Source organism: Salmo trutta, chromosome 13 (genome assembly GCF_901001165.1).
Source record: "Salmo trutta chromosome 13, fSalTru1.1, whole genome shotgun sequence".
Taxonomy (NCBI): domain Eukaryota; kingdom Metazoa; phylum Chordata; class Actinopteri; order Salmoniformes; family Salmonidae; genus Salmo; species Salmo trutta.
Genome location: NC_042969.1, coordinates 34,441,700 through 34,465,180, shown reverse-complemented (window position 1 = coordinate 34,465,180; position 23,481 = coordinate 34,441,700). Strand labels below are relative to the sequence as shown.

Genomic DNA, 23,481 nt, shown 5'->3' with positions numbered 1-23,481 from the left:
TCTCATCACACAGCAGACTATAGCAGAGTCTCCTCTCATCACACAGCAGACTATAGCAGAGTCTCCTCATCACACAGCTGACTATAGCAGAGTCTCCTCATCACACAGCTGACTATAGCAGAGTCTCCTCATCACACAGCTGACTATAGCAGAGTCTCCTCTCATCACACAGCTGACTATAGCAGAGTCTCCTCATCACACAGCTGACTATAGCAGAGTATCCTCATCACACAGCAGACTATAGCAGAGTCTCCTCTCATCACACAGCTGACTATAGCAGAGTCTCCTCATCACACAGCTGACTATAGCAGAGTCTCCTCATCACACAGCTGACTATAGCAGAGTCTCCTCTCATCACACAGCAGACTATAGCAGTCTCCTCTCATCACACAGCTGACTATAGCAGAGTATCCTCATCACACAGCTGACTATAGCAGAGTCTCCTCATCACACAGCTGACTATAGCAGAGTCTCCTCTCATCACACAGCTGACTATAGCATAGTCTCCTCATCACACAGCAGACTATAGCAGAGTCTCCTCTCATCACACAGCAGACTATAGCAGAGTCTCCTCATCACACAGCAGACTATAGCAGAGTCTCCTCATCACACAGCTGACTATAGCAGAGTCTCCTCTCATCACACAGCAGACTATAGCAGAGTCTCCTCATCACACAGCTGACTATAGCAGAGTCTCCTCATCACACAGCTGACTATAGCAGAGTCTCCTCTCATCACACAGCTGACTATAGCAGAGTCTCTTCTCATCACACAGCTGACTATAGCAGAGTCTCCTCATCACACAGCAGACTATAGCAGAGTCTCCTCTCATCACACAGCAGACTATAGCAGAGTCTCCTCATCACACAGCTGACTATAGCAGAGTCTCCTCTCATCACACAGCTGACTATAGCAGAGTCTCCTCTCATCACACAGCTGACTATAGCAGAGTCTCCTCATCACACAGCTGACTATAGCAGAGTCTCCTCATCACACAGCTGACTATAGCAGAGTCTCCTCATCACACAGCAGACTATAGCAGAGTCTCCTCATCACACAGCTGACTATAGCAGAGTCTCCTCTCATCACACAGCTAACTATAGCAGAGTATCCTCATCACACAGCTGACTATAGCAGAGTCTCCTCATCACACAGCTGACTATAGCAGAGTCTCCTCATCACACAGCAGACTATAGCAGAGTCTCCTCTCATCACACAGCAGACTATAGCAGAGTCTCCTCTCATCACACAGCTGACTATAGCAGAGTATCCTCATCACACAGCTGACTATAGCAGAGTCTCCTCATCACACAGCTGACTATAGCAGAGTCTCCTCTCATCACACAGCTGACTATAGCAGAGTCTCCTCTCATCACACAGCTGACTATAGCAGAGTCTCCTCATCACACAGCTGACTATAGCAGAGTCTCCTCATCACACAGCTGACTATAGCAGAGTCTCCTCATCACACAGCAGACTATAGCAGAGTCTCCTCTCATCACACAGCTGACTATAGCAGAGTCTCCTCATCACACAGCAGACTATAGCAGAGTCTCCTCTCATCACACAGCTGATTTTTCGAGAGTCTCCTCTCATCACACAGCAGACTATAGCAGAGTCATCAGAGAATTTCTGTAAGTGGCTCAGTTAATTGTTGTGTATGACGTAATTTGTGTAAAGGTTAAACAGAAAAGGTGACAGTACCGTCCCGTGCGGTGCTCCTGTATTCGTACAAATCCGATTTGATACTGCCTGGTTCAGTCTTACCAACTGTAGTCTATTGGTCAGGTAGTTCACAATCCATTTGATAGTGTGTGGATTTACGTGAATGTCCTTGAACTTTCCGGGCCAGCAGGTGGGGTTGTATGGCAATGAAAGCACTGGAGAAGTCGAAGAACATTGTACTCACCACACAACCGTGCCACTCCTGGTGCTCATATCCTCTGTGGAGGAAGTAGAGCAGAGCATCGTCAACACCACTTTTTGGGCGGTAGGCAAGTAGCAAAAGATCCAGAGAGGCTGCCACCTCAACTCTTAATAAGGGTATTGAAACCCGCTCAGAGGTTTTCATGACTTGTGAGGTCAAAGCCATTGCAGTCCCTCCTGCTTTCTTTGAGATGGACACTATGCAGGATGTTTTCCATTTAATATAAATATCTGATAGTATTAGGGACAGGTTGAAAATATACTGCAGTATGACAGCCAGTTGATTAGCACATACCTCGAGTACTCTGGCTTTAACCACATCAGGCTGACTTACTGTGACTGAGCTTCTTCAGTTGCTTCACTACTTGTTCCTCTGAGATGCTCATGGGCTCAGTGCTTCCCAGATCAGAGTCCAGCACCTCCTCTATCTGCTCATGCTCTGCTGAGAAATCATACTTATCGAATCTGGTTTTTTTTTAATGGTTAAACTCTGTGGCTCTGTCCCTTTCTTCATCACTCTGTGGTTTTGTATTTTGTATTTGCAGCAGTTACTCTTCCTGGGCTTGGTGTCCCCTGGTGCTGTAGCCTGTTATCTTCTTCATACCGTCCCAGACATCCTTCATGTTATTCATTTGCAGCTTGAGTTCTAGCTTCAGTTTGTATTCATGTTTGCCTTTCCTGATCAGCCCTTTAAATCTCCTTCTGTACCACTCTCAACTCATCCCTATTCACAGTTTCAAAAGACTTCTTCTTCCTGTTCAGTGCCTCCTTGATTTATTTTGTGACCCATGGCTTATTATTTGCATTTCACCGTTTTGCTTGGCACCACATTGTCAGTACAGCAGTTAAAATAATCTGTTATACATTCAGAAATACTATTCAGATCCTCCTCCCAATCGTCTATAAATAGATTCCAATCTGTACGTTCAAAGCAACTCTGCAGTGCCTCTCCAGCTTCGAGTGTCCATTCCTGAATCACTGTCTCAGTGACGCGTTGCCTCTGGACCAGTGGGCTGTATTCTGGTAGCAGCTGGATGAGGTTGTGGTCAGACTGTCCTAGCGGAGGCAGAGCAGTCGAGCAGTAGGCATCATTCATATTGGTGTAGAGAAGGCCAATGGTCTTGTCCATACTAGTTGGAACTTTAACATACTGTTTGAAGGTAGGAAGTATAGCAGACAGCAAACATTGAACTCGTCATTGCATCTAGTTGGCAAGCATGTGAATGGTTTGTGTCTAGAGTGCATGGTCGATGAAACGTTGGAGCATGTGTTGTTATATTGTTGTAAGCATGTTGAAGAGAGGGATAGATTGTAGTGTAGGGTCATTGAGGTTGGACGGGGTCGGGGGGTTTGGACGGGATTTGGGGGATGGGGAAGGCTCTATTAGAAGTTAGTAGGGCTCTTTTTTGATTTTCTCAGAAGTACTGAGTTAGGTAGGAGGATTTAGACATGTTGTAAACCGTGATTGACCACACACTCCAGCACAGTAGGTGGCGGCATGCACCTTTAACGTTTGTTTGTGTACCGCCAATATATCACAGAAGAAGAAAAAGAACGGAAGTCACGTAAAGCAACTTCTGCTCGACATTGAACCAATCCAGAGCTTCTTATTATAGCTCAGCGATCTAGGACCGAGACCACAGCAATTCATCCGCGTCTTGAGAAGCAGTACGGTAAGAGATACTGAAAGTTCAAGATTTTGTGATTCACTTCACAATGTTAATCACTTGTATAAGTGTCATATCAGTGTTTGTTCTTGGGATTTTACGAAATTTTTGTCTTGTGCCATTACACACCTTCTAAATCGTGGCGTGAATGTCAAGCAAGGTCTTCAAGTTAGCTACTTGTGCTGGCTAGCTGCCTGCCCTCACTCTTGTACAAATCTCATTTTCAGTCTAGCTAAATTTGACCGTTTTCATATTTTATATTATCTCTCAGACACGAGTTTACCTGTCCTAATATCAATCGGTGACTAAGTGACAGATGTCATCGAATGTTTGGTGTTGATAACTTACTTGGCTAACGCGTTTGGAAATAAAGGTATCAAGTTGAAACATTTCTTTTCCAGTCTATTGACATTTAATTTTTACTGGGATCGGACAGACTTCCTGTATAGATTAAGACGCTGCTGAGCCGGCACTAGATATGGCTCGGAAAACACTTTTGTACATAGTTTGTGGACACCCCTTCAAATTAGTGGATTTGGCTATTTCAGTCACACCCGTTGCTGACCGGTGTATAAAATCGAACGCACCACCATTCAATCTCCATAGACCAACATTGGCAGTAGAATGGCCTTACTGAAGAGCTCAGTGACTTTCAATGTGGCACCGTCATAGGATGCCACCTTTCCAACAAGTCAGTCTGTCAAATTTCTGCCCTGCTAGAGCTTCCCCGGTCAACTATATGTGGTGGTATTGTGAAGTGGAAACGTCTAGGAGCAGCAATGGCTCAGATGCAAAGTGATAGTCCACACAAACTCACAGAAGAGGACCGTCGAGTGCTCAACCCCATCAAACACCTTTGGGATGAATTGGAATGTCGACTTCGAGCCAGGCCTAATCGCCCAACATCAGTGCCCGACCTCACTAGTACTTGTGGCTGAATGCAAGTCCCTGCAGCGATGTTCCAACATCTAGTGGAAAGCCTTCCCAGAAGAGTGGAGGCTTTTATAGCAGCAAAGGGGGGACCAACTCCATATTAATGCCCATGATTTTGGAATGAGATGTTTGACAAGCAGGTGTCCACATACTTGTGGTCATGTAGTGTACCTCAATCCAGGGATGAGAAATTGCATTGTACTCAGAATTGTCCCATAATCCCAATTGTTACAGAGGAATGAACGACTGCTGTTCTTGTCCTCATGCTAGCTAGCAGTAGCTACAGCAGAAGTTAGGGAATGGCAATTCACATTGAACAACAAAGGAGCTGATTGGCTCCTTTGTTGACACTGCCATTACAAAATGGCTGCTGTGGCTTCTGCTACCTCGCATGAGGATGAAAAGGGCAGTTTTCCAGAAACTAGCAGTTGTTCAATCTGGATTGATGTATATTTTGAGCCATATCTCGCGCCGGCTCCGCTGTGTTAATCACATGTTATTGGTCACATACACATGGTTAGCAGATGTTAATGCGAGTGTAGTGAAATGCTTCATCTAAACAGGAAGCCTGTCTGACCCCAGTGCAGCTGTAAGCAAGCGTAGGGTCAGAATAATATATTCTGACTACTGTTGTGGAAGACTGGCTGACTGTCATGTTTGCCACTTCTTAAGAGGAGATGCACATTTGCCTGGCTACCAAAACTCCTTGCTCCGGGCTAAACGCTACGCCACGCCCATGGAAGTTCTTCTCCGCAATGAGTCTGGATCTGAGTACCTCCCTGATGCTTTCTAGAACGTAAATGCATTCTAACCGTTCTGATTGGTCCCCAAAACCGATGGATTGGGCCAGAACACCTGTGGGTGAAGCCACGTTTAGAAAATTAATAGTTGGCTTTGATACTCTGATTGGTACAATTGCTTATGACTTTGTCTTGTAAAACTCCTCATTTTGACCACCACCACAAACAATGGCAGTCTCAGACTGAAGTATGTGCTGAACATAGAGCAGCTGAGGAATTCAGTTTGTCGTCAGGCAAGATGCACATTAAAGCAATGTCATTAATGCTAGTTGTGTGACGACTGCGTTGCACAATCTAAACTACTGCACCTTTTTCCTCATCGATACTCTTTCCTGGTAATTTCAGATCGTCGCTCTAGACACCATGGGTCGCCACTTTGGAGATTTGGCCAAGATCAGGCATGTGATCACCTACAGTCTGTCCCCCTTCGAGCAGAGGGCTTTCCCCAGCTACTTCTCTAAAGGAATCCCCAATGTCTGGAGACGATTCACATCGTCCGTCTTCAAAGTTGCTCCACGTAAGTACTCCCAGAGTTTAGACGTTGCTTTCTGGGTAGAACCAGGCAGGATATTCCCATGTTATCAAACATCTCCATCCAAATTCTGGAGTAAATCCCCCCCCCCCCCCTCCATTTTCAGATCTGTTCTAGTCTTGATAAATATGGCCTCATGTAACCCAAATTGGACCACTGATTTAACTATTTAATAAGATGAGGTCTAGGGGCATTCCATAGTGACAGCGTGCGAGATAAGCCATGGTCCAATGACTACCTGCTAGCAGCGTCTGAAGCTATATCCATAATTGGTAGAATGGTTCAGGTTGGAGAATCACCGTTTGCGTCGCCGAGCAGTGAACAAGAAACTATTAAATTCAGTTTAATGTTACTCCCTCCCCAAATCGAAATATTGATTTCATGTCCTATTCTCACTTTTCCCGCACAACGGTCTGTTTCACACCTGTTTGTCTTAATCAACCTCACAATATGGGCAACATGCTGCCTCAGACAGGAAGTAGAGGAAACGTGCCTGCAAAACCAGAACAAAACATAAACATTCATATTAGGTTTTGATTTGGTCAGGGGGTAGGTATCTAAACTGGATTTAATACTTGCTTGTTCAGTGATTTATTTTTTATTTTATACATTTAATTTGGCAAGTCAGTTAAGAACAAGTTATTTACAATTAAGGCCTACCCCGGCCAAACCCTCTAATCTGGACGATGCTGGACCAATTGTACGCCGCCCTATGGGACTCCCGATCACGACCAGTTGTGATACAGCCCTGGATCGAACCAGTGTCTGTAGTAACTCCTTAGATCACTGCGCCGCTCTCCAATCGGAACCATTCTACTGATTTAATGGATATAGCTTCAGACTCTTCAGATGCTGCTAGCAGGTAGTCGGCTGAAAGAATCTTCCCAATGTGTAGTCAGTTCGCTGTAGTTGGATAGCTGTGTAGGAGCTTTTAGACTGTTATGCTTCCGAAAGCCATGTCGATTGCGACTTAGCCTACGAGACTGGTGCTCTGAGGCACACTGTAAAGACCTCCCCTTACAATTTCTGTCTGCCCATGTCTAAAATCCCTGACTCTTGGGATGTTTAAATGGCCTAACTAAACATGCATTGCTTCTTATATCTTTGTGTATGCCTCCCAAGCCACATCCCTGTTTTCAGTCGCTAACCGGTCTTCTCCTGTTCTTCTTTTCCAGCTATGATCTGCATGTACCTGACATACACCTGGGGCAACCATGTCCACTCGGAAGGAAAGAGGAAGGTTGCTGCCGACTACGAGAATGAAAAGTGAAACCTTCCATCTTGCAACTTTCTGTTTTTTTTCCCGTTTTAAACCTTCACTGTATGTTTCATCAATAAAGATAATATTTATCAGAAAAGTGTTATTTTTTTCCTGTTTGATACCACCTCACCTGAATATCTGGGATGAATGGTTTGCTGTCTTTTTGCCAGATAGGTCACTACGAAGAGGTGTAAATGAATGACCAGTCATTTGTCACAGTGTAAAGTTAGAGAAATATCACAATATTACACAGCAATGAGGCTACTGCTCAACATGGCTAACGGGTCTATATAAAATACTGAAGTATACTGTCACAAGCAGTGGTGTGGTCAATATCAGGGTACATTTACATAAAGTCTACGAGTGTAACCGATGTGAAATGGCTAGTTAGTTAGCGGGGTGCGGCTAATAGCGTTTCAATCGGTGACGGCACTCGCTCTGAGACCGTGAAGTAGTTGTTCCCCTTGCTCTTCAAGGGCCGCGGCTTTTGTGGAACGATGCTTCGTGGGAGGCAGTTGTTGCTGTGTGGGTCCCTGGTTCGAGCCCAGGTAGGGGCGAGGAAAAGGACGGAAAGCAAAACTGTTACAAGAGCATTAATATCAAGGATGAAACACAAGTTTAATGCCATTGTAGTTCTAGACAGCAGGTTGCCTGCGTTGGGCCAGTGACCGAAAGGTTGCTGGATCGAATCCCCAAGCTGACGAGGTAAAAATCTGTCGTTCTGCCCCTAAACAAGGCACTGTTCCCCGATAAGTCGTCATTGTCAATAAGAATGTTCTGTTAACTGCCTAGTTAAAAAAAAAATACGAGGATGAATATTTTGAGTATTTCTTGAGTTAAATTTACCATAACATTTATTATAAAAAAATATTTTAATTCAATACATTTTGTACCTTGGAAAAATGTGTCACATATGATCCAGAACGGTCCATAGAATGAATCCAGATAGCATGAACATGCTGTTCCTTTTCCAGTCTCTCTAGACATCCGCGTTGCCTCCCATTATTGTCTAGTTGTCCGCCTGTGGGTCTGGTTTTCGAGACATATGTCATCATGCTCATGGGACTTTCACACTGAACTCCATGTTGAGGTGAGCTTGTTTGAAGGCATCAACGATTTGCCGGCGAGTAGCGCACGCAGTTGCATCTTCATGGAACTAGGGTGGGGATAATGAATTAAACCAGAACGTACATTGATACATTCAGTTTGCGCTCTGGTCTGTCATATTTAGGAGTTAACCGTAAGACTACATTGTGCTTTTCCATAGTATTATCTGTTTTGTTGAGTAACATTTCGCGAAGATGTCTGTGGTAGGATTCGACGTCGGCTTCCTGAACTGCTATGTTGCGGTAGCCCGAGCCGGAGGAATAGAAACTGTAGCCAATGAATACAGCGATCGGTGTACACCGTAAGTGACATTTTATATTTGTGTGAGTTATCCTGCTTGTTGTGAATTGTAATTTTCAACCGGTTTGCTTCTAAAGTGATTGAGAAACTAAGAGGGATGAGAACACATTTTGTGGCCTTGACAGACGGGGAGAAGCGCTAACATTAGCCTCGCTAGCTAACATCAAGGGTTACAACAGCACGTTGCTAGCTACACCGATCACCCCCAATGACTTGTTAAAAACTAGCAATCGTTGGACTCTGTTAGCTATTTTACTAATTAAACGTTACGTCATTTGACTTTTGAAGCCTTAATTTTTATTCCTAACATCTTGAGTGTTTTCGAAGACAATGGGGGTTAATTGTTGTCCCCTATTTCAAGGGGTTAATTTTTCTATAAAGTATGAATGAGCGCATGGATGCTACTTGGAGGCCTGCAATCTCTCGACATCAGTGGACTTGTTCATAGAAATCATGTGTATTCTGACTTGTATTATTAGCCAGCTAATAAAATACATTTAGATCGGCTATTTAATGCTCCTGTGTTATCCTAACTAGCGCTGTTATCTTATCAAGGCGAGCCCTGAGAAAACAGACAAGCATTTTACTGATGTTTATTCCGCTGTCATTCTTTCAGAGCATGCGTGTCGTTTGGACCACGGAATCGATCTATTGGTGCAGCTGCAAAAAGCCAGGTATGTTTTGATAGAGGGCGACCTCTACTTGATTAATTTATTTCACTAGTGACACATTGAGGGTATGACTCTTCTAGCAAGTTCTATGGTTTAGTGATTATGCATAGAAATAGGGATTTCATATCCAGCCCAATATTTAATTACCAGATGGAACTATTAAAAACAGAAGAGAAGCTATTTATGCATTCATACCCTCAAAGGACTCTAAATAAAACCATGGGGTCAATTTTGGCCGTTTTTATTTTTTTATATATAAAGTATTTGATAAGTTTTCAACTATTCCATAATTTATAATTGCTCCTTCCCAATTAGGTTGCAAATCATTAAATTACTTTTTTAATGTGAGATAATTATTTATTTAGCATAATGCATCATGTTCTTTCCCTGCTAATCTCATATCAGGTCGTCACAAACTGCAAGAACACAGTCCAAGGGTTCAAGAGATTTCATGGCCGGGCGTTTTCTGATCCGTATATCCAGAGTTTGAAATCCAGCCTGGTTTACGACCTGGCACAGATGCCTTCGGGCACCACTGGCATCAAGGTAAAGAGAGATAACAGTAAAGATTAGATCTGGCTGAAAGGGTGGGAAATATATGAATAGGCCTGATGGAGAGATGGGTCACTTTAAGTGACTGTTAGATTACTCATCATCCTTGTCTTGTGTGTGTGTGTGTGTGTGTGTGTGTGTGTGTGTGTGTGTGTATGTATGTGTTGTCTATCCATCTGTCTTTGCTGGAAAATACTTTCATGTGTTTATTCTGTATTATACTCTACATGTGTAAACCCTGCAATCATTTACAATGACAACTGGTGTCTGTGTGTCCTTTAGGTGATGTACATGGAGGAGGAGAAGGTGTTCAGCATTGAGCAGGTCACTGCTATGCTTCTGACCAAGATGAAAGAGACAGCTGAGCATGCACTGAAGAAACCCGTGGCTGACTGCGTTGTCTCTGTGAGTATCAATCTGCTGTGCACTGGGCGCTACACTTTACTAGAAGGACCAGGAATTTGGTCATATGTAAAACTGAGTTTGGACAGTTAGATTAAAGACCAGATATGAAAAACATTTTGGAATTGAGTTTCTAGGCCTGCTGGCTAATGACAGCCTGTATCATCCTCCCCAGGTCCCCTGCTACTACACGGATGCCGAGAGGAGATCAGTGGTGGACGCAGCGCAGATCGCTGGACTCAACTGCCTGAGGCTCATGAATGAGACAACTGCAGGTATAGAGAGAGCTGTGTTAACCCCTAACAGAGTTACTGTAGCTATTTAACTCACCCACACCTTATTATTTGCTATTAAGGCGATTTGCTGTTTCATAATAAATCATGATTATACGTGTCTTCCTTCCAGTGGCGTTGGCGTATGGGATCTACAAGCAGGACCTCCCTGCTCCAGAGGAAAAGCCCAGGATTGTGGTGTTTGTAGACATTGGACACTCTGGATACCAGACCTCTGTCTGTGCCTTCAACAAAGGCAAGCTGAAGGTGGGTGTCTTAATCAGGAGGCTATGGGGGTCATGCTAATTCAACAAAATAACCGTTTTTACTGAAATGTCCACAAAGGAGTTACAGACAACTTCAATAACCTCTTGGCTATTAAACAAAACAAGTGCTATAGGGCCCAGAGTTGTTCTGGTCAGGTCACATGGGCTCAGGAAAAACTCCCGGCCCTCATTCATTTTTGCTCATATTCATATTTTTTTAATACCATTTTCTTTCTCCCTCAGATCCTTGCGACGGCCTGCGACCCGGAGCTGGGTGGGAAGGACTTTGACGAGATGCTGGTGAGACACTTCTGTGAGGAGTTTGGGAAGAAGTACAAACTGGACGTGAAGACCAAGCCCAGGGCTCTGGTCAGGCTCTACCAGGAGTGTGAGAAACTCAAGAAACTGATGAGCGCTAACTCCTCAGACCTGCCCCTCAACATCGAGTGCTTTATGAACGACATTGATGTGTCCGGAAAACTCAACAGGTAAAGTGTTTTGTGAGTCTATGAAATTGTTGTAATGTCAATTGAGCACCTCCTTGACGTGTTCAACAGGTAAGTCTTACATGATCTACAGTACTAGATTTGAGTCATTATTTTTGTCTTTGATGCAATTACCAAATGACAGTTATATTGTAAGTTTAGTGACACCTTAGAACGCATTGTGGGCCTTGAAATCTAATGGCTTTATCACATAAATGTGCATATTGATGATGCATACATATGTAGGATTTAATTTGACCAGTTTCTTACAGCACAAAAATAATCTTGCAACAACATTATAATTAATGGATATTTTTTGTCGGGGTTGATATATTTTTAGTTAGGGAAAATCAAGTCTGACATTTTTAAGTGGATATTACAAACTTTTTAGGAGCCTTTTTGAAAACCTTGAATGCACTATAAACAAGTTTCCTGCAACAACATGGTGATCAAATTAAGGTCCTACGTCTGCATCTGAATTTTCTCTAGGGGTCAATTTGAGGAGATGTGTGCTGACGTTCTGGCCAGAGTGGAGGCACCACTGCACAACCTGATGGAGCAAGCCAGTGAGTATCGTAGGTTTGCATATAGCTTGCTTGAATCTTAGTACAGAATTTATCTTTGTATATAACATTGAGCATTATCAGTGTAGGCATTGAGTATTGTCTTTATAGCATTGAGTTATGTCAGTGATTGTCAGGTCTAATTGGTGCCTTCCTTCCCGGTTCCTGTCCAAATCAGAGCTTAAGAAGGAGGACATCTATGCGGTGGAAATAGTGGGCGGGGCCTCGCGTATCCCATCTGTCAAAGAGAGGATCAGCAAATTCTTTGGGAAGGAGCTGAGCACCACCCTGAATGCTGATGAGGCAGTGGCCAGAGGATGTGCCCTGCAGGTCTGATGATCTCTCTCTGTTTCCCCCCCTCCTGACCTTAAAATACCCTTTGGACATCCAGGATTTGCTTGCACAGCAAATTAGATAAGAAAACTAAAGTTAGCGTCCAAACGCTTCTTTTACTATTATATGTCAATATTGGAGTAGTAATGTTCATGATTCCAACGTTTGTAGATGTAATTCTTACCAGTAGGACCTAATTCATTGTTGATTTCTGGTGATAAGGTAATGGAATTAGGATTTGCCTCCCTGCTAAGAATATCTCCTGTCTGCCTCCTCAGTGTGCAATCCTGTCCCCTGCATTCAAAGTGCGTGAGTTCTCCATCACAGACGCAGTTGCTTACCCAATCTCTCTGAAATGGAACTCTGCTGCAGAGGAAGGCTTGAGGTAAACTACAATGCATATGTTTTGTTTATTATCACCTCGATTTGTAGATAGATTTTTGTGTGATAGCGTCATTATTTTAGTGCTAACTAGATTGTTACGCGTGTTGTTCATTGTAGCGATTGCGAGGTATTCCCAAAGAACCATGCTGCACCCTTCTCCAAAGTGTTGACTTTCTACCGGAGGGAGCCTTTCTCTCTGGAAGCCTACTACAACACCCCCAGAGAGCTGCCGTACCCCGATCCCACCATAGGTATGGACACGGCGTTGACTCCACAATGAACCGTTTCTGTCTGCCAACAGTATCTTCTATAGAAACATAGACAGTCATGCATCCTAGCAGCAGTATCTTTTCAAAAAGGCTTGTGGACTACAGTTTGCAATATGAAACTTATCATTGACTTGCCAATTGATTTTGTAAAAATAAATGTATAACCGTTTTTGCCATGTGTCTGTAATGTAAGTTTCCCCCTATGGACAATAAAGTATAGGCCAGTTTGTCATCAGTTTTTCCTGTGAAATGTACCAACTGTGTGCCATTACCACCTTATTTCCTGTGTCCTTTCCTATAGGTCAGTTTGTGATCCAGAAGGTGGTTCCCCAGGCGTCTGGGGAGAGCTCCAAGGTCAAGGTGAAGGTGAGGGTCAACATCCACGGCATCTTCAGTGTCTCCTCAGCCTCGCTGGTGGAGGTCCAGAAGACCGAGGAAGGAGAGGAGCCCATGGACACAGAACAGCAGGCAACACCGGAGAAGGAGGAAGAGAAAGAGGAGGTGGTTATTAACAATCATATTCTTTCAAATTGAATATAGGGTTTTTCTTTTTTTTACCGAAGTGTCTTATTCAGTATTCAGTACACAGACAGTTAACTTTGTACATCATTGAAAGATAGGCCTACAAATGCTCTATTAAACCATACCACCTGAGGAAGAGGAGCTTCACTTAGGTACACTGCTATATTGTGATGACACTGCTACCTGGAAGTCTGTCTGTCCTATCATTGTCCAGAGATGTGATGTAATGAAGTGAACTGCCCTCTCTGCAGGGCAACATGCAGACTGACCAGGATGAGACAAAGGCCCAAGGAGATGGACAGAAAGAGACAGAAGAGGAGAAGAAGACGCCGCCGGAGAATGAGGAGATGGAGGTAATATAGAATATTCTGTTTTATGTTCTGACACATTTGACATCTATGATCATGACGTTTATGGTAGTGGAGCACTGCAGTTTGTAGAGATTTAGACAAAAACAAGTTGCCTGGTCCCAGATCAGTTTGTGTTGTCTTGCCAATGACCAGCTGACCAGACGGAACAAACCCATCTCGGAGCAGGCTGAAAAACACTCAGGAGTGATGCTGTTTCCCTCTCATCTCTCCCCAGACCTCCCCAGAGGAGAGTAAGACAGAGAAGAAGTCTGACCAGCCTCCCCAGGCCAAGAAGCCCAAAGTCAAGACAAAAGTCTTGGAGCTTCCCATCGAGAATAGCCCTCAGTGGGAGCTGGCCATCGACATGCTCAACCTCTTTGTAGAAAATGAGGTAATAAAAAAAAAAAATCTGACATCTATGGATTGTTGTGTTTCTCCTTACTGCTATCCTCTCTGTATCTTTATCTCTGTCTGTTATGTCATTCTATATTGTGTTCATCAGGCTGTTTCTATATACTTGTCTTTTTCATGTTTCTCTCTCTGTTTTGAGTAGTGCTTAAAGAGTGTTCTGTGGTAACTTGAAGTGGTTGATTTGTCTGTTTCCACAGGGTAAAATGATCATGCAGGACAAGCTGGAGAAGGAGAGAAACGACGCTAAGAATTACGTGGAGGAGTATGTGTACGACATGAGGGACAAACTACACGGCAGGCTGGAGAAATTTGTCAGTGAAGCTGTGAGTACTATGGCTTTCTGTGGTACTTCCAACTGTCTGTAATTGGCTGCCCGTGAAACACAAATGTGTTTGTTAAAGGGATACTTTGGGATTTCAACAATGAAGCTCTAAATACTTCCCCAGAGTCCGATGAACTCATGGAAGTAGATAAATGGCTCATTGCCAAAATCCTAAAGTATCCCTTTAACAACCAATATATTAAGGACTTTTTATAAAACTGTATATTAGAATTGTGTTCTCTGTAATATGTTAACAGTATGTTGACTTTGATTGTTGTAGGATGGGATACCCTGTCCTTAACTGTATGTTAATGACTGTGTTGTAGGATGGGGTACCCTGTCCTTAACTGTATGTTAATGACTGTGTTGTAGGATGGGATACCCTGTCCTTAACTGTATGTTAATGACTGTGTTGTAGGATCGAGATATCCTGTCATTTCAACTGGAGGACACAGAGAACTGGCTGTATGAAGATGGAGAGGACCAACCTAAACAACAGTACATTGACAAACTGGCTGAGCTGAAGGTAAAGCTTAGTGTTTCACACTGTTACTATGGGCCAGTTTCCAAGACCCTGATTAAGCCCAGTCTGAGGTAATGCTTTCCGTTTATCATTATTGTCACACCGGTATGCGTTGCTGTTTTCGTCTCTCGCTGTACCGCACCTGCTGTCTCTCTCTACAGCAGTTGCTGTCTTGACCTCTGAATGCTCGGCTATGAAAAGCCAACTGACATTTACTCCTGAGGTGCTGACCTTTTGCACCCTCTACAACCACTGATTATTATTTCACCCTGCTGGTCATCTATGAACGTTTGAACATCTTGAAGAACAATCTGGCCTTAATGGCCATGTACTCTCATAATCTCCACCCAGCACAGCCAGAAGAGGACTGGCTTCAGAGCCTGGTTCCTCTCAAGGTTTCTTCCTAGGTTCCTACCTTTTCTAGGGAGTTTTTCTTAGACACCGTGCTTCTACATCTGCATTGCTTGCTGTTTGGGTTTTTAAGTTGGGTTTCTGTATAAGCACTTTCTGAAATCAGCTGATGTAAAAAAGGCTTTATAAATTGATTCAATTGGTTGAAGCTTATCTCCCTACCATATCTAAGCCAATATGACACCAATGTCGATGAAAATTGAGAAATAAACTTGATTGGAGGTTCACAACACACTCTCCGCCTCTCGTCATGAGCCATCCTGCCGTTACAGAAAACCACATACCGGATTTTTAACAGGGTCGTTAGCAATTGAGTTTTGAAAGTATTTTTTGCACCTACCTAGCTCAAATTCTAGACGTCGGTTTAAAACGAGACCATAGCTTCCATAAAGTGACCATTTTGACTTAAAACATGTCAGATTGACTTAGTTTGTTGGTGCAACAGTTTTTATTACAAAATGTATCTCTCACGTGCATATTTCCGTCCATTAAGAGCCAAAGATGTACTGTCTTTTTTTGTAGCATTTCTGACAATGCTAACATATTTTTAGGCGAAATCTCAGAATTCAATCGAACTGGGTCGATCTAACTCTGTTGCTCGGCAACAACACAGCTGCTGCCTGCAACAGGCTGCCAGACATGAAAAGTAGCTGAGGACAAAACTAGGCTACTATAGATAACTAGCTATGTGGTGGTGTTCAAGCTGAGGTTAAACAATCACTATATATATATATATATATATATATATATATATATATATATATATATATATATATATATATATATATATATATATATATATATATATATATATATTAGCTAGCTAGCTAAAGTTTACCTCGTCTGTTTGAGAAGGTTTGAATGCTAAGAAACCTGCATACACATTGTTTGAAGTTCAATAGACCAACATGGATACTCTAGTAGGTCAAAGCTGTATGCTGGAAAACCTTGGTAGAGCATGGGTGGAGTAGGCATTGTGGTGCTCATTAGACTTTCCTTTCTTTTTTGGCTTCAGACCAATGCTTACTTCTCACTTAAAATTGTATTTTATTTTTTGTCATTGTGAGTTAAAGTTCTGTCAAGTCAATTGTGTGTTCTGCACATTTCTGTTACATTTCGACAAAGTCAGATGAAAGTAGCATCACCAAAGTTTTTGAAAAATGAGTTTGATTTCTGTGTTGCTGACGCTCTCTGAAAATACCTAGGTTCCTCCTCAGTCTAGTTCAACACAGTTTAAATGGGTCAGATTAGCCAATGTGTCTGACATAAGTGTTGTCTGCTGTCTCCAGAAACTGGGCCAGCCTATCCAGGAGAGGTACATGGAGTCTGAGGAAAGACCCAGAGCCTTCGATGACATGGGGAAACAGATCCAGATGTACATGAAGATCGTTGAAGCTTATAAAACCAAGGTACCGCTGCCCTTATACAGCCAAGGTGCCACTGCCCCAGAGGTCTAGAAGTAACCTGATACATTTGGATCATAATGCTCAGTAGGCTCCACAGAACTACAACAATCATTCTAAGCCATATCAAATATCACAAGTTGAGAAATGGTTGCATTTCAGAAATGACCAAATGTGTATTGTATTATGCTACTAAATGGATGTAACCTACATTATTGTTATTATTACACACTGCTACAATGAATTACGCCTTTATTCTTTGCGTACCCCAGGAGGAGCAGGTACGACTGAGAAATCTTAGGAATACTATTAGTAGTAGAAATGTAGTATAGTACAGTCGTTAATGCTAGAATACACCATTGTCAGATGGCGTCACTCCTACACGTCCCTCAGTGTAGGCGGAATCGACGCGCTATCTGACGTAAGACAATGAGAATACACGAGACTAGTTCTGTTAAAATGCAGTCCAGTTCACCAACCATATCCTATTGTTACTTCCTACAGATATCTTCATATTCCAATGTAGCAAGTTAAAATATTCACATCAATTGTAAACCATTTGCAGATATCACAAGCCGTATATGCAGTTAGTAGTTCCATTTCAGAACTGTAATATACGTTATTGCACTTTGTTACAAAAGACTACATCTTGGGGTTTGAGGAGGCCGATATCAGAAGTTGTTGTATTTCAGGAGTGACCAAATGTGTCTGGTATGTTAGACGGTTTCTTGGCTTGTCTTTCCATGCCCCAGGAGGAGCAGTATGACCATCTGGACCAGGAAGATATCAACAAGGTGGATAAGATGGTGAATGATGCTATGATCTGGATGAACAGCAAGATGAACCAGCAAAGTAAACTGAGCTTGACTGTGGAGCCTGCTGTTAGAGTCAGAGAGATACAGGACAAGACTAAGGTGAGACTCACTACAGTACTGCTCACTGCTCACTAACTACAGTACTGCTAATGAACTACTCTACTACTGACTACAGTACTGCTAACTAACTACTCTACTACTGACTACAGTACTGCTCACTAACTACAAGTACTGCTCACTAACTACAAGTACTGCTCACTAACTACAAGTACTGCTCACTAACTACAAGTACTGCTCACTAACTACTCTACTACTGACTACAGTACTGTTAACTAACTACTTTACTGCTAACTAACTACTCTACTACTGACTACAGTACTGTTAACTAACTACTTTACTGCTCACTAACTACAGTACTGCTAACTAACTACTCTACTACTGACTACAGTACTGCTAACTAACTACTCTACTACTGACTACAGTACTGTTAACTAGAGTGCTACTAACTGACTACAGTACCTCTAACTAACTACTCTGCTGCTAACTACAGTACTGCTAACTAACTACTCTGCTGCTAATACTGTCAGAGAGATACAGGATAAAACCAAGGTTAGAATAGCTACAGTAGTAACTGTTAGTCTGCTGTAATGATGTTTGACGATATTCTAACAAAAATAACAATTTGCCGTTACTGCTTATGAATTCAACATTCATGTGTTATGAAGTCCTTATGTAGAGAACCTTCTCGTAAAGTGTTACCCAACCTTCCAACCGATGTTCCCTCAACAACAACAAAATTGGGGCACTGAGCAAATTTTAGGTCTTGTGAGCGGAAACCTTGAATGTTGTGATAATTTTGTGTAACTTCCGGCGCACGTTTACAGTGAACACTGAGGCTGTACCCTTACAGTTTAGACAGCCACAATAGCTTATTGGCTACTATCTGAGTATAATGTAGGTCTGCCAACAAAACCAATGGAGCAAATCCCATAACATTTTAACTTGGAAATAGCTATTGATTTCTATGATGTAGCCTATTTGTGGTGTTCAATGTAGGCCCACATTGCATGAGACTTTTTTAAAAACGTTTTTACCTCATGAAGGGCTTGACATTAATTCATTTTTTGTTTTACTTGGTCTGTAACAACATGGGCCAAATAGGTGACTGTAAATTGCATTGTGTTGTGTGATGCAAAAAAACACTTTACGAAATAAAAGTAATTATTATTACCATAACAGATAATTAGACAATATAGGCTACCCCTCAGCCTATTGGATTATTTGCATTTTCAAGCCTTTCTCAAAATACAACACTGCCCCTTTAATTAAGACTTACGTTTTTTTTACCTGACTGGCTTTTCAAAGACCAGCTTGAAATGTAGCCTACACGTTTTGTTCTCTTGTAGGATGCCGTAACTCCACACTGCTGACCTATACTTATCTATAACTGGGCTAATAACTCGCTAAATATCAAAGACTATCAACAGACCGCTTTTCTCCGGTGATTGAAAGAGCTATCCCAGTCAATAGAATTCTACTCTGTTGCACTCTGCCTACAACAAAATCACAGACTAAATGTTGCAGAGTTAGATTTGTTTTGGTTTGTTGCATTGAAAAGGGGCTGATGCAACGTTGATTAGATCACAGAAAACACGTTGAGATGTATAGTGCGAACTCGGTGAAGTTCAATCTCTTGCGTCTCTGCCCTGCATGGTATTTCTTCTGCACGGCATTCCTGTAGGAAGTGCGCGGGCGGGCACATGCGCAGATTAGAGGGAACATTGCTTGCAACCAAGATGTACTGTGAATATATTGCATTTTAGTCATGAATATCATTCTACTATTGTAATAATGCATGCCAGCCTTCTGCTTGTCCAACTCAACATTACTTACACATGATCCCGTGATATGCTTGTAAAGTTATTCATAACATTCACTCTTTCCCCTCAATAGGAGCTATACTCCACCTGCAACCCCATCGTGACCAAGCCCAAGCCCAAGGTGGAGCTGCCTAAGGACGACAAGGCAGGGGAGCAGAATGGACCAGTCAACGGCCAGGAGAAAGCCCCAGCAGAGGGCACTGAGAAGGGGACCGCAGACAGCACAGGCAACCCCCCCTCCACCGAATCCACCAACCCTAGACCTGACATGGACCTTGACTAAGCAGACGGACAGGCAGCAACCAGTGTCTCCTCTACCAGGGGCTATGTCTTCATCTGAGAGTAGTCTCCTTCCATGTTTCCTTGTCGCCTTCCCCTTTCAGATCTGATAGGACTGGATAGATGAGTTCAACTAAAGCAAAAAAACAACTCTACCTGCATGGTCTACCAAAAGGCATGCTGGATATATTAACTACAGTACTGTAGCACATTGCTCATGTCTTATCTATCTTGTCAGATCTGTTGCGATCAGGAAGGACCTAGGCAGCAAGGGAAGGAGGCAAAGGCAGGATTGAGACGCTGCCCAAATGTACCAGAGCTACTAGTGAAGTGTAATCTCTTTGCTTGTGTCTCAAATGGCATCCTATTCACTACATAGTGCACTACTTCCTATTCACTATATAGTGCACTACTATTGGCCAGAGACCCCATATGGCCCTGATCAAAAATAGCGTACTATATAGGGAATAGGTGCCATGATGTTGCCATTCACTCCACCTGTCAATGCAGGCAGCATACTGTAATTTCGGCACATTGACCCCAGTACTGATGATGATGATGATGATGGTGTATTTCTGCAGCCAATAGCATGTCCGTTGTTTTTTTTGTGTTTTTTTTTGTGGCTGAAATAAAATTGAAAGAACCAACTGCAATAAGCCTGTTTGACGATGAGCGCTGTATCATGGTATTTATTTCTGTTGTGTGCTCTCTATAACTGTTCCGGGTCATTGTCACAATTTAAGTTTAATAAAGTTATTGAAAACCACTTCACGAGGCCCTTATTTCAACATTATAGAAGAATGCAGTTTCATTCTCACAGGTTTTGACTGAAACGACTCAATATCGCCATCTGGGCTATATTATGACTGTATGGCTATCTAGAGACGTTTGTATTTTTTTCCCCCCTAATTTCTTAAATGTCACCAATGAAAAATGAATCTCATCTGTCAAATAACTGAACTGCAGTTATTCAGGATAATACATTACTTTAATTATAAGCAAATGTACTATTACACACGTCAAGAAGACCTATTCATCCTAATCAACATACAGCGTTCCAATCTGAAAACAATGCGCTCGCTAGAACTTGCCCAGCTCCGGTTCGTGCCTGCATGCGGTAAATTGGTTAATGCCTTTGTTTTTCATTTACTGTCGGCACAAAATAAGATGGTAGTACAAACTGTCACTACAGACCCTGATTCGATTCCAGGCTGTTTCACAACCGGCCGTGATTGGGAGTCCCATAGGGCGGTGCACAATTGTCCCAGCGTCGTTAGGGTTTGGCCGGGATAGGCCGTCATTGTAATTAAGAATTTGTTCATAACTGCCTTGCCTAGTTAAATACTTTTTTTTTTTTAAACGAACGTTACCATCGGCCTCTTTTGGATATGCACGATAACGTTTTCAAGTAAAGTTGTTTCAACATTTGCATTACATTCAAAGCGTTGACAATGCGTAGTATAGTTTGATTTGGTCTACTTCCCCCTTCAATTCACGTAGGGAAACTTTAGTACATCTTCCGGCTGCAAGTGCTCACATTTTATGAGTCTAAAGTCTGCTTTAGGTGGAGAACAAAAATTGCTTCAAGAGCTGTTCCTTTTTGTACAATAACAACTGTATTCACCATCCACGTTTGCATTTAACTCAGGACCATGAAGCTGATCATCCTGAATGATTATGACCAAGTTGGTGAGTGGGCTGCCAAGTACATCAGGAATAAAATCATTAACTTCAACCCTGGACCAGACAGATTCTTCATTTTAGGACTCCCCACAGGTAAGCAAGTTGTTGATTCTACAGTGCACGCCCTCCTTTCATTTGTACAATTAATGTTGCACTCATAATAATTATGTCAAATGTGTCTGTATAAAGACATCAACATTGATTTATTTGACCTGTAAAACTACAGATATTTTGTTGAAAAAGCAATTCATATTAACCATAATTATTCCCCATTGTACACCCCAGGAGGTACTCCTCTGGGATGCTATAAAAAGCTGATTGAGTTTTATAAGAAAGGAGAGATCTCTTTCAAGTATGTCAAAACGTTCAACATGGATGAGTATGTGGGTACGCTCCACCTTTACAATACTTCTCTATTTCACCTTCTATTTCTACACCATACAGTATCAACATTCTCACAGCATGAGAAGCCATACAAAACTGTGATCCCTGTTTTTTTAAATCATGCAGGTATTCCTAGGAATCACCCAGAGAGCTACCATTCCTTCATGTGGAATAATCTCTTCAAGCACATTGACATCAAATCGGAGAACACCCATATTCTGGATGGCAATGCCGCCAACCTTGTAGAGGAGTGTGATTCCTTTGAGGAGAAGATCAAAGCAGCTGGAGGAATTGACCTCTTTGTTGGAGGTAGGTAGGATAACAGTAATGATGTCAAATGACACAATAGCAACTGCTCAATCAAGCAGGCAGACACACCCATGCTAGATTTAAATTATACGTTTATAGTCTTGTTCTAACAGATATCTCATTATTGCATCATAAAATATGTTTTTGTATTGTGTGGCACATTCTTTTTCAAAGACATAGTTGAAGAAGCTAAGAAACACCACAAGCACAAACCAGTTCAGGAAACAACACAGAAAAATAAATACCAAAATCCAACAAATGTAACCCACCCTGTCTGTCAGGTATTGGACCGGATGGCCACATTGCCTTCAACGAGCCAGGCTCCAGTCTATTGTCCAGGACCAGAGTGAAGACCCTGGCTCAGGACACCATCCTGGCCAACGCACGCTTCTTTGACGGAGATCTGTCTAAAGTACCCACCATGGCTCTGACTGTGGGAGTGGCCACTGTCATGGACGCCAGAGAGGTAGAGATGATTTCAAGATGTCTGTCTCTGCCTTCTGTTTCTGGTCTGTCTTCTCTTGTAACTTATTTTGCATGGACAACTGGTCCCATTACTACTCCTATACTTATTAAATGATTATATAATGAGGCTGTAACCCAAATCCTCTTACTGCTACTTTATTGTAACAATGTAATACCAGTCTATAGCAATGTAATGACAGTCTATAACCATCTAATAACAGTTTATAGGATGATAATAACACATTATCTCCTTAATGTCTCCAGGTCATGATTCTCATCACAGGAGCACACAAAGCGTTTGCCCTGTACAAGGCCATAGAGGAAGGGGTGAACCACATGTGGACAGTGTCATCCTTTCAGCAGCACCCTCAGACTGTGTTTGTGTGTGACGAGGATGCTACCCTGGAACTGAGGGTTAAAACTGTCAAGTACTTCCGAGGTGAGGGTCTACTTACTTACTAAAGGACTTGGTCCTCACAGTTTATTTCCTTCTTGTGCTGCTTGCATGGCTTATGAACTAGTGCTTCATCAGTTTCCAAATTCATTGTGTTTTGTTTTATTATTGGCCTGGGAGGGATAAATCATTTTCTTAAATTAAAACATAATTGTGAATAAAGTGGAAATCTGACTCACTTAACCTATTGTTATTTCTCCTACAGGGATGATGCATGTGCACAACAAGTTGGTGAATCCACTGCCTCCGAAATAAGATGAGGGAGTTACAAAAACATCTGGAAACCTGCAATAACCAAGAGAACTGATGTGTACTCTCCTGGATATGACATCCGCCAAGGGTGTGTGTTGTACTGTGGTTTATGTAACATAATAGTAAACCTACTATGTAATACATATTTATCTTAGATAGAACATAAGCCAGTGTGATGTGACATCACTGACAATTCAGGTTTCTTAGCTACATTGTTAAATTTTATACAAACTTGACTTTGAATGTATTTCAATGACAGTTATTTGAATAAAATAACTTTGAGAATGAATCTGTA

At 42.3% G+C, this 23,481-nt stretch overlaps 3 protein-coding genes across 7 annotated transcripts; all 3 read left to right on the top strand.

The window, feature by feature from the left end:
* Nucleotides 1-3,487: 3,487 nt before the first annotated feature.
* LOC115205689 (cytochrome b-c1 complex subunit 8) lies at nucleotides 3,488-7,216 on the top strand. The gene is made up of 3 exons (XM_029771935.1): nucleotides 3,488-3,599; nucleotides 5,672-5,843; nucleotides 7,034-7,216. Exons 2-3 carry the CDS (start codon nucleotides 5,690-5,692, stop codon nucleotides 7,126-7,128), a joined length of 249 nt encoding a protein of 82 aa, XP_029627795.1. The 5' UTR covers nucleotides 3,488-3,599; nucleotides 5,672-5,689; the 3' UTR covers nucleotides 7,129-7,216.
* A 988-nt stretch (nucleotides 7,217-8,204) lies between these two features.
* On the top strand, nucleotides 8,205-20,405 carry LOC115205688 (heat shock 70 kDa protein 4). Of its 5 annotated transcripts, XM_029771931.1 has the most exons (20): nucleotides 8,205-8,280; nucleotides 8,387-8,527; nucleotides 9,143-9,200; nucleotides 9,603-9,743; nucleotides 10,032-10,154; nucleotides 10,327-10,426; nucleotides 10,557-10,690; nucleotides 10,933-11,177; nucleotides 11,664-11,749; nucleotides 11,916-12,067; nucleotides 12,349-12,455; nucleotides 12,572-12,705; nucleotides 13,025-13,224; nucleotides 13,497-13,598; nucleotides 13,831-13,986; nucleotides 14,204-14,329; nucleotides 14,747-14,854; nucleotides 16,552-16,671; nucleotides 17,418-17,579; nucleotides 19,434-20,405. In XM_029771931.1, exons 2-20 carry the CDS (start codon nucleotides 8,421-8,423, stop codon nucleotides 19,641-19,643), a joined length of 2,571 nt encoding a protein of 856 aa, XP_029627791.1. In that variant the 5' UTR covers nucleotides 8,205-8,280; nucleotides 8,387-8,420; the 3' UTR covers nucleotides 19,644-20,405. The 5 variants fall into 5 exon arrangements, with proteins under 5 accessions (XP_029627791.1, XP_029627794.1, XP_029627792.1 ...); XM_029771934.1 differs by having other exon boundaries at nucleotides 8,216-8,527; nucleotides 11,664-11,740; nucleotides 13,509-13,598; XM_029771932.1 differs by having other exon boundaries at nucleotides 8,216-8,527; nucleotides 11,664-11,740.
* Nucleotides 20,406-21,043: 638 nt separating this feature from the next.
* LOC115205686 (glucosamine-6-phosphate isomerase 1) lies at nucleotides 21,044-23,475 on the top strand. Its single transcript, XM_029771926.1, has 6 exons — nucleotides 21,044-21,415; nucleotides 21,608-21,709; nucleotides 21,833-22,015; nucleotides 22,297-22,481; nucleotides 22,745-22,919; nucleotides 23,140-23,475. Exons 1-6 carry the CDS (start codon nucleotides 21,292-21,294, stop codon nucleotides 23,187-23,189), a joined length of 819 nt encoding a protein of 272 aa, XP_029627786.1. The 5' UTR covers nucleotides 21,044-21,291; the 3' UTR covers nucleotides 23,190-23,475.
* Nucleotides 23,476-23,481: the final 6 nt, after the last annotated feature.

Bases quoted from the DNA above. Each gene is read 5' to 3' on its own strand.
- LOC115205689 (XM_029771935.1), top strand. From the start codon at position 5,690: ATGGGTCGCCACTTTGGAGATTTGGCCAAGATCAGGCATGTGATCACC. The intron at 5,844-7,033 runs GTAAGTACTCCC...CTTCTTTTCCAG, and splicing joins CGTCTTCAAAGTTGCTCCAC to CTATGATCTGCATGTACCTG.
- LOC115205688 (XM_029771931.1), top strand. From the start codon at position 8,421: ATGTCTGTGGTAGGATTCGACGTCGGCTTCCTGAACTGCTATGTTGCG. The intron at 13,987-14,203 runs GTAATAAAAAAA...CTGTTTCCACAG, and splicing joins ACCTCTTTGTAGAAAATGAG to GGTAAAATGATCATGCAGGA. The intron at 14,330-14,746 runs GTGAGTACTATG...ACTGTGTTGTAG, and splicing joins AGAAATTTGTCAGTGAAGCT to GATCGAGATATCCTGTCATT.
- LOC115205686 (XM_029771926.1), top strand. From the start codon at position 21,292: ATGAAGCTGATCATCCTGAATGATTATGACCAAGTTGGTGAGTGGGCT. The intron at 22,016-22,296 runs GTAGGTAGGATA...CCTGTCTGTCAG, and splicing joins AATTGACCTCTTTGTTGGAG to GTATTGGACCGGATGGCCAC. The intron at 22,482-22,744 runs GTAGAGATGATT...TAATGTCTCCAG, and splicing joins CTGTCATGGACGCCAGAGAG to GTCATGATTCTCATCACAGG.